Here is a 10,873-nt window from a genome sequence, read left to right on the forward strand (position 1 = left end):
AGTTACTTTTCTATAGAAAAGTTCACTGTGATCAGAGTTACTTTTCTATAGAAAAGTTCACTGTGATCAGAGTTACTTTTCTATAGAAAAGTTCACTGTGATCAGAGTAAGTTTTCTATAGAAATGTTGTCTGTATTTAGAGTAACTTTTTCATGGAAAAGTTTTTCAATATTTTTTATAAAATATAATTTATAATTAATTGAATATTAAACCTTTGATAACGTATATATAAATTTCGATTGCATTGAACAACTATATAGAGCATTACCTACACTACACTTAACTTAAGCTTAATTTATGCCTATAAAAAAGAATGATTGTTTTAAAGAAAACATTTTGTTGACTTAACAAAAAACTTGTCTATTTATTATACTTTAAATAAAGAATTCAATTTTATTAATTTATTATTTGTTTTTATTGAAAAGTCTTGTTCATGTTTTCTGAATGGCACTTAAAACTTGATTTAAAGATTTAAATGCAAACAGAAATACTTTAAACAAGTGTTTGTGTTTTTTTTTATAATTTTTACAATCTCTGATTGTTTTTTTTTTCTCTAGACAAGTGTTTAAGTTTTAACTTAGTTTTTTATCTTAAGCATCAATGAATTAATACATGAAGTAATGAATGAATGAATGAATGAATGAATGAATGGGTGACAGAGTAAGTGAATGTTTGTTTTGCTACTAAGTGAATGTTTTAAATTCATGGCGGGTTTATTAAACGCTGGTTGAAGATTGTAGTTGTTTTAGGAATTTCAAATGCTTTTAATGAAACAATTGTATTTTTTTTTTCTTTGAAATAATTATTTTATAAAAAATTGTGGAATGAATAATGAAAATAACTCCTATGTTGTATTGTTGTTAATAGAAAAATCTTTTATTAATGAGCGATTAAAGGAATATATGTCAACATAGTTTTTAGATTTTCTTCTATAAATTTTAAATAGATTTTATTATACATTTTTTGTAAGAAAGTATTTTTACCGTTAGAATAATTTTCTCCAAGATCTGACATTGCTTTGGTGTCTTTTGGGCTCGAAGGACCACTAGCAAATACATTAAAAACAGAGTTACTGAGCTTTTCTTTCTATAAATATCTGGAATTGAAAAATAAAATCAGCTGAGCAATTAAATTTAAATATAATTTGTTTAAAATAAAACTATTTTTTGTTTATTTTAAAAAAATTTTACGCAATACTTTGGCGCCAATTTTAGACAATATATAATAACTTGTGTGTGTTGATTTGTGTAGAGTTCTGCAAAATATATTTTTTTATTTTTATATTACAAACGTGACATAATTTTTATTTCTTTATTTTCTTATGATTATACAAAAACACTGAAATATGACTACAATAAGAAATAAACAAATATAGAAATTATGACACGATCACTTTAAATGCTTGATAAGGCAAAATTTCGTAAAATAAAGAAAAAAATAATTGAAATAATTTGAAATAAACTAAAGAAATAAAAACCAATAAATTATGTAAAAGTCGAAGAGTAAAGTTACTAAGAAGAAACGTGATTTATGTAAAGAAATTATGAAGGGAAAAAAAACTTAAATGAAACTTGGGTGGCCGTTACAAAGAAGGTGTGTTTTTAAGGAATGTTGTGGAAAATAATTATGTACTTTTTTAGATTGATTAGATTTTTCTTAATGATTTAAAACAATTGTTCTATGTAAGATTTATTGTAATAATAGTCGAATTTTCTATTGAAAAGATGACTTGACGACAGTCATTTTTCTAAAGAAAAGTTATCCAGATTTTTTTTAGAAAATTCTTATATTCTACAAATTTTATATAAAAAACTCATCTGACGATAAATTTTTCATAAGAAAACTCTTCTGACAATATATTTTCTATAGAAAACTCTTCTGTTGAGCAATTTTCTATAGAAAATTCTTCTGTCGATCAATTATCTATAGAAAATTGTTTCTTTCGATCAATTTTCTATAAAAACTGTTTCTGTCTATCAATTTTCAATGAGCCATTCTTCTGCCAATCACCTTTTAATTGATTAAACTCTTCTGTTGATCAGTTTTCTATAGCAAATACTTCTGTCGATCATCTTTTTTAGAAAATTTTTCTGTTGATCAATTTTCTATAGAAAAATTGTTTTGACAATTAACTTTTTATATTAATTTCTTCCGTTGATCAATTTTCTATATAAAATTCTTTTATTGATCATTTTTCTATTAAAAATTCTTCTGTCGATCAAATCTTTATAGAAAATTGTTTCTCTCGATCTATTCTCTATAAACAATTTTTCTGTCGAACAATTTTCCATAAACAATTCTTCTGTCAATCTCCTTTCAATTGAGTATGCTACTATTGATCAATTTTCTATAGAAAATTCTTTAGTCGATCAATTTTTAATGGAAAATTTTTCCATCGATAAATTTTCTATAAAATATTTTTTAGTCAATCAATTTTCTATAAAAAATTCTATCGATCAATTTTTTTATAAAGCAATCTTCTGTCGATCAATTTTTAATAGAAAAAATCTTCTATCGATCAATTTTCTATAGAAAATTCTTCTGTCGATCATATTTCTATGGAAAATTCTTTTGTTGATTAATTCTCTAAAGAATTTCCTTCTATAGATATATTTTCTAAAGAAGTTTTTTTACTGATCCTTATTCTGTAAAACATTCTTTTGTCGATCGGTTTTTAATTGAAAAATATTCTGTCGATCAATTTTCTAAAGAAAATTCTTCTGTCGATTAATATTTTTATAGAAAATTCTTTTGTCAATTAAGTTTCTATGACAAACTCTCCTGTCGATCAATTTTCTATAGAAAATTCGTTTGTCGATCATTTTTCTTTTGAAAATTCTTCTGTCGATCTATTTATGAAAATTCTTATGATGATCAATCTCTGTCGTTTAATTTTCCATTGAAAATTCTTCTGTCGATCATTATTTTATTGAAAATTCTTTGTTCAATTAAGTTTCTATGAAAAACTCTCCTGTCGATCAATTTTCTGTAGAAAATTCGTTTGTCAATCATTTTTCTATTGAAAATACTTTTGTCATATATTTTCTATAGAAACATCTGTTGTCGATTACTTTTCTAATGAAAATTCTTATGATGATCAATTTTTGTCGATTAATTTTCTATGGAAAATTCTTCAGTTGACTAATTTTATACGGAAAATGTTTCTATCGATTTGATTTTTATAGAAATTGTTTCTGTTGATCACTTGTCTATTGTAAATTCTTCTGATTATTAATTTTCTGCAGAAAATTTTTCTCTCGATCTATTCTCTGAAGAAAAATTTTCTGTCCATTAATTTCTTTTGAACTGTCGTTTACTTTTATTTAGTATATTCTTTTAACGATCGTTTTTCTATAGAAAATTCTTCTTCCGATAAGTAGTCTATAGAAAATTCTTTTGTCGATCAATATTCTACAGAAAATTCTTTTGTCGATCAATATTCTATTGAAAATTATTTTGTCGATAAATTTTTTACTGAGAATGTTTCTTTCAATCATTTGTATATAAAATATTGTTCTGTCGATCATTTTTCTTTTGAAATTTATTTGCGCCAATCAATTGTTGTATTAATATATCTTGTATCGATCAATTTTCTTAACAAGCATTTACTGTGGATTAACTATCTTTAGAAAATTGTTTTCTCGATCAAATTTTTTTTATAAAATTATTCTCCCGATTAAATTTTTTTTTAGAAAATTATTTAGTTAATCAGTTTAACTATGTAAATTTAATATTCAACCTTATTTATAATATAGTCTCACCCTAGATATCAAAATTATATTTGTCATTCCTAAAATCTTTAAAAATTAAATCATTTGCATTCGTATTTAATGCAGATCAATCAAGTCACATCATGCGACTGTCACAATCATAACTGCATAAATTTGCATTTGTTAGTGAAATGTTAATGTAAAATTATTTGAAATATTTATGACAAACGTTTAAGTATTTGAAATTGTATAAAAACGTAATAAAACAGCTGCTATACAAATGACAACTAAAGCAAAATATTTGCATTCTTTTGTAAATAATTACGGACGGAATTAAAGTGATTTGCAAATAAACTATACAAAAGCCAGAGGCGTGATTAAGTTCTTAAAGTTTATGAGAATTGAACAGACTTTTTTTAAAAGTTTTTTCTAATTATTACTAGATCTTGTTTAAATATTTTTAAACTTTTTGAAAATAATTGATTTTTTGTTTCTTCTTCTATTTGCAGACATGTTATCAACAAGATAAAACCACTGCTGAAACCTTTTTAAGAACCTACTTCAATAACCTCAGACATGGCTTCACCCATGTCACCCACCATTTATCGACAAGGACCACAAACTGGTCCTTCGAATGCCAATGTCTATCAGCAGGTGCCGACGAAACACTACAACATGGGTACCGTGCAAAATATGGCCGAACGTAGTCGTCTCATAGAACTACTAAGAGCCCCCAATATACTCACCTCACCCACCATGGAACCACCCTCTAAGGGTTTACTCAATGGACCAGGACAAAATAATTGTTTTCTCAACTGTGCTGTACAGGTAAGTTTGCTAAGTTTGCCTTGAAAATAAAAAATTTTCCCATAAGAAAACTCTTAACCCTGAACACATGTCGTGTTTAGTTTTTTTTATATTTAGCATAAAACAAGTATAAAATAATTATTTTTAGAGCAAAGATTTCTGTTTCTGCTAAAGAAAAACAAATATAAAGGTTTTCTTGAAAAAAACACAGACTATAATTCAAAATCATTTTAATGCTGTCAGTACTTGTACTCTCGTTTCTTTAAAGCTTCTTTTTCTGATTTTCTTTTATTTTTATAAAAGTTTTAATTCATTTTATTCAGGAGCCTAGTAATAAAACAAGTGAAGTAGGAAAAAAAAAGTTTTTTAAAAAAATTTACACGTAATAGTTTCATGGGAATATGATTTTTAATGCTACATCTCTTTAGATCACAAAATGTGTTATACTAAAAAGGTTTAATCAAACCGATCTGTAATCGTAGTACTTGTAAGGGATTTCCAGTTTTAAAAATTACTTTTTTAGGATTTTTTTAATATTGAAATAAATTTATTTTAAACTTTTTTAAAATTCTTCAAACGATCACTTTTCTAAGGAAATTTTATTCTGTCCAAGAATTTTCTATAGAAAATTCTTTTGTCAATCAATTTTTTTCTTTACAAAATTTATTTTTGCAAAAATTTTCTATTAAAAATGTCTCTGTCGATCTGTTTTCTACAGAAAATTCTTCTGTCAATAAATTTTTAATAGGAATTTTTTCTATCGAAAATTTTTCTAACGATCAATATTCTGTGGAAATGATCACTGTTGATCGGTTTTCTTTAGAAAATTTCTTCTATCGATCAATTTTTTTAACTCTTTGGTTGATCAATTTTCTATACAAAATTCTTTTCTCGATTAATTTTCTGTACAAATTTCTTTTATCGATTGATTTTCTGTAGAAAATTCTTCTGTCGATCAATTTTTTTTAAAACTCTTTGGTCGATCAATTTTCTGTACAAAATTCTTCTCTCGATCAATTTTCTGTAGAATATTTTTCTGTCGATCACTTTTTTTTATAAAGTTCTTCTATCGATCAATTTTTTTTTAACTCTTTGGTCGATCAATTTTCTGTACAAAATTCTTCTCTCGATCAATTTTTTGTAGAATATTTTTCTGTCGATCAATTTTTTTTAAACTCTTTGGTCGATCAATTTTCTGTACAAAATTCTTCTCTCGATCAATTTTCTGTAGAAAATGTTTCTGTCGATCAATTTTTTTTAGAAAATTCTTCTGTTGATCAATTTTTTTAAACTCTCTTCTCTCGATTAATTTTCTGTACAAAATTCTTCTCTCGATCAATTTTCTGTAGAATATTTTTCAGTCGATCAATTTTTTTTAAATAATTCTTCTGTCGTTAAATTTTTTTTAGAAAATTCTTCTGTCGATCAATTTTCTTTATAAAAATCTTCAATCGATCAATTTTATGTAGAAAATTCCTCTCTCGATCAATTCTCTGTAGAAAATATTACTTTCGATTACTTTTTTTTAGAAAAACCTTCTGTCGATCAATTTTCTTTAGAAAATTCTTCTGATGATCAATTTTATCTGCAGGAAATTCTTATTCGATCAATATTCTATAGAAATGTTTAATCTTGATCAATTTTCAATAAAAAATTCTTCTGTCAATTTTCTTTGCAGAATTTTTTGATCGCTAAATGTTCTCCATAAAATTTTTATCTCGATCAATATTCTATAGACAATTCGTTTGTCGATAATTTTATAGAAAACTGTTCAATCATCAATTTTCTATAGATCGTTCGATTTTTTTGTAGAGACATTTTCTAAAGATCAATTTTATCTGCAGAATTCTTTTTTCGATCAATATTCTATAGAGATGTGTAATGTTCATCAGTTTTCTATTAAAAATTCTTCTTTCGATCAATTTTCTTTACTAAACTCTTTGATCGATAAATTTTCTCCATAAAATTCTTGACTTCATCAATTTTCTGTAAAAAATTCTTCTGACGATCATTTATCTATAAAAAAGTTCTCTGTTGATCAGTTTAATTTCTTTTTTTTTTGTAATTTTCTTTACAAAACATTTTGATTGTTAAATTTTCTGTATAAAATTCTTCTGACAATAAATTTTTTATACAGAAAATTCTTCTTTCGATTAATTTTCCATAGAAAATTCTTTAATCTTCAAATTTCTTTTAAAATTTCTTCTCTTCATTAAAAATTATTCTAAAGATAATTTTTTTTAGAATATTCTTCTGGCGATCAATTTTCTATAGAAAATTCTTCTGTCGATCAAATTTCTGTTAAAAATTATTTTGATGATCAATTCTCTATAGAAAAATCTTCTGTCGATAGATTGTTCATAAAAAATTCTTCTAAAGATAAAATTTCTTTAGAATATTGTTCTGACGATCAATTTTTTATAGGAAATTCTTGTTTCGATCCCTTTTTTATTAAAAATTCTTTTAACGATCAACTTGCTTTTGAAAATTCTTCTATCAATCAGTATTCTATAAAAAATACATCTGTCAATCACTTTTCTATTGAAACTTCTTTTGTTGATCAGTTTTCTATCGAAAATTCTTTTGCAGTTCGATTTTCTTAGAAATTTCTTATGACGATCAATTTTTTATAAGAAATTCTTCTTTCGATCACTTTTTTAATAAAAATTCTTTTGGCGATCAATTTGCTTTTGAAAATTCTTCTGTTGATCAGTTTTCTATAAAAAAAATACTTCTGTCAATCACTTTTCTATTGAACTATCTTTTGTTGATCAGTTTTCTATAGAAAATTATTTTAACGTTCGATTTTCTATAGAAATTTCTTCTGTCGATCAATTTTTTTGTCGACAATTTTTCTATTGAAAATCCTTTTGTCGATCAATTTTCAATCAATATTATATAAAATTTTTTTTACACTGATCGCTTTTCCATACAAAATTTCTCGATCAATTTTTTATAAAATTTTTTCCCTTTATGCTTTTGTCGATCATTCTAAGTAGAATGTTATATCGATGAATATTCCGTGGCAAATAGCTCTAGCAATCATTGGATAAGTTTCAGATTCTTTTGTCGGACAATTCTTTGATCATTTTCTATCTGTTGATCAATTTTTTATTGAAAATTCTTCTGAAGATAAATTTTTTTTTAAATTTTAATTTTTTATAAAATTTGTCCTTTTATGCTTTTGTCGATCATTCTAAGTAGAATGTTATATCGATGAATATCAATTTTCTATTGAAAATTCCTCTGAAGATCAACTTTCTTTAGAAAATTCTTTTATCGATCACTTCTTTGATCATCAATATAGAGAATCATTATAAGTGTAGTAGATATTAAATTTAGTTTGTAAAACTTTCTTTATATCAAGTCCATTTAAATTTCTGCTTATTGTAGGGTATCTTGAACTAAATTAAACTACTGACTCATACAAGATCACTGCTTTTTTTGCTGATTTTAATTTTGAAAAATGATTATTTTATACGTTTGTTTTTTTTTATACAATTTCTTGCCAACTTCTTACAATTTAACAAGTTTTTCTCAAGACTGTGTTTTTTCTTATTCTTCTCAATACTTTTATTGTTTAAAAATTAACAACTCCTAAAAAGGGTTGTTTTTCCCCAAGAAGAAAAATTATGGTAAAAGTATGTTTTATTGTTTGAAGTTCTTTTTTCAAACTTGTTTCCATTAATTTTTTTTTTTCTTAAAAAAAAAAAACACAGAAATTATTTTTGTTTGTGTTCTGCCCTGGAGGCTTTTCTCAAAGTGTTAAATTTTAGTTTCTTATTGTCTTATGTGTGGGTGCTTGCTACTTTTTTCTTCTTGTCTTTAAAATCTACCTGTATTTCTGTTTATTTAACAAGTTTTCTTTTATTATTATTGTGGTTCACATTGTATGGCCCCCTAAGACGTTCGGTTTTTGTTCTTTTTCAATTAATTTTATTTGTCTTCTTTTTTTCTCCATTTTGGTACTTTATTTGAACTTTATTACATTTCTCTTGTTGTTTTGTTTAATTTATAAAAAAAAATAATTGTGTTAAAAAATATGATGATGATGTTTTGTGTTTTAGCTGTCAGTTCTTATTAACGTATTTTCTTGATGGTTTGGATTTCTGAAAAAAGTGTTGTCAGCTAGAAAATGGAATCGTTGTTGAAATTTCAATTAAGATTTGAATGAACACAAAGTTTGTCGTTTAAATCTTTTGTTTAGTTAGAGATGATGGTAACTATCTAAAACACTTTTCATAGAGATAATTAATCGTTTGAAGAATTTTTTTATAGAAAATTAATTGCCAGAAATATTTTCTATGAGAAATTGATCGTCAGAATAGTTTTATAAAGAAAATTGATCGCCAGAAGAATTTTCTATAGAAACTTGATCTTTAAAAGAGTTTTCATTTCAATTTTTTCTATAAAAAATTGATTTTTGATAAAAATTGATTTATAAATAGTTTGATCGTCAGAATTTTCTGTCGAAAATTGATCGTCAGAAGAATTTGTTTTGGACAATTGATCTTCAGAAGAAATTTCTTTAGAAAATTGATCTTGAGAAGAGCTTAATAAGAAAATTGATGTTCAGAAGAGTTTTCTATAGAAAATTAATCTTCAGAAAAGTTTTCTACGAAAAACGGATCGTCAGAAGAGTTTTTTTATAGAAAAATTGATCGTCAGAAGAGTCTTCTATGAAAAAATTTATAGTCAGAAGAGTTTTCTATAGAAAATTGATCGTCAGAGGAGTTGTCTTTGGAAAATTTATTATCAGAAGAATTTTGAATAGAAAATTGCTCGTCAGAAGAAATTTCTTTGGAAAATTGATCTTGAGAAGAATTTTCTGTAGAGAATTGATCATCAGAAGAATTTTTTATTAAAAATTTATCGTCAGAGGAGTTTTCTTAGAAAATTTATGGACAGAAACATTTTTAATAGAAAATTGATCGTCAGAAGAGTTTTCTGCAGAAAATTGATCGTCAGAAGAGTTTTCTGCAGAAAATTGATAGTCAGAAGAGTTTTCTGTAGAAAATTGATCGTCAAAAAACTTTTCTTCAGAAAATTGATCGCCAGAAGAATTGTCTATAGGAAATTGATCGTCAGAAGAGTTTTCTACATAAAATTGATCGTCAAAAGAGTTTTCTATGAAAAATTGATCGTGAAAAGAATTTTCTGTAGAAAATTGATCTTCAGAAAAGTTTCTTATAAAAAGTTAATAGAGAGTAGGATTTTGTAGAATTTTTCTGTAGAATTTTTGGTTTGAAGAATGTTTTGTATAAAATTGATCGACAAAAAGATTTTCTATCAAAAAATTATCAACAAAAGATCAATTTTAGTCATAATGCACTTAATTTCACGGTCATTGAAAACTGACACAACTAAACTTTTTAAATATTTCCTATTTTTTAAACAAAACAAAAGACTTAAGGCACAAACTTAATGATGAATTACTTTTAAAGTAACATCTCTATTTCACTGGGCAATTTGTTTTTTATTTTTACCAAAAATTTAATTTAAATACAATTTTTTTCTTTCCCACCACTTTAAAATAAATCATCATTTATAACTACGGATTATTTATATATAATTTTATGCCAGCCTTAATTTTGAAATTATACCAGAAATAATATTAAAAAAAACAATTTTAAATAACAACCCTCTTTTTGTAAGATCATAATAACCAAAAGATAACTCAAATAATTCTTAATAACAAAACTCTAGAATGGTTAAACAGTTTAAAGTCAGAATGATAGAAGAAATTATTCTTAAAACAAAACTCAAGACAGATAGACTGACTGAATCATCTAATAGAGGCTTATCGTGTGAACTAATCTTGACTTGTTTAATTGAGCCTAACTTAAGAAGTAGATATAGGAGTATATTTCACAAACAAAAAACGTACTGTACAACACTTACACTATGGTGGCTGTTAGTTGATGTAATAAAAAATTGTTATAAAATTAACCTTAAAGAACTAAGGCGATTGTAGACAAAATGTTAAGAACGAAAGAAAGAAATGAATGTGAGCATAAAGAAGAAGCCAAATTAACAGTCAAACGATCACTTGCACTTGCTTTTGGAAACACACACACACACAAACAATATACATGTTAACATTAATATTTAAGAGGTCATACATATTAGTTCTAGTTCTGTTCTATGTCTGTTCTAGTTCTGTTCAAGTTCTGTTCTAGTTCTGTTCTAGTTCTGTTCTAGTTCTGTTCTAGTTTTGTTCTAGTTCTGTTGTAGTTCTGTTCTAGTTTTGTTCTAGTTCTGTTCTAGTTCTGTTCTAGTTCTGTTCTAGTTCTGTTTTAGTTCTGTTCTAGTTCTGTTCTAGTTCTGTTCCAGTTCTGTTCTAGTTCTGTTCTAGT

The 10,873-nt window shown here is 25.4% G+C and overlaps 1 protein-coding gene across 3 annotated transcripts in view; it reads left to right on the forward strand.

The window, feature by feature from the left end:
• LOC111686324 overlaps positions 1-10,873 on the forward strand; it is a 132,607-nt gene that overhangs the window by 68,058 nt on the left and 53,676 nt on the right. For all 3 annotated transcript variants that reach the window (XM_046946212.1, XM_046946211.1, XM_046946213.1), the window contains one exon: positions 4,220-4,538. In XM_046946212.1, the coding sequence (XP_046802168.1) occupies positions 4,287-4,538 (252 nt within the window). In that variant the 5' untranslated portion in view covers positions 4,220-4,286. The remainder of the gene's footprint in view (positions 1-4,219; positions 4,539-10,873) is intronic.

Source organism: Lucilia cuprina, chromosome 3, assembly GCF_022045245.1.
Source record: "Lucilia cuprina isolate Lc7/37 chromosome 3, ASM2204524v1, whole genome shotgun sequence".
Taxonomy (NCBI): Eukaryota; Metazoa; Arthropoda; class Insecta; order Diptera; family Calliphoridae; genus Lucilia; species Lucilia cuprina.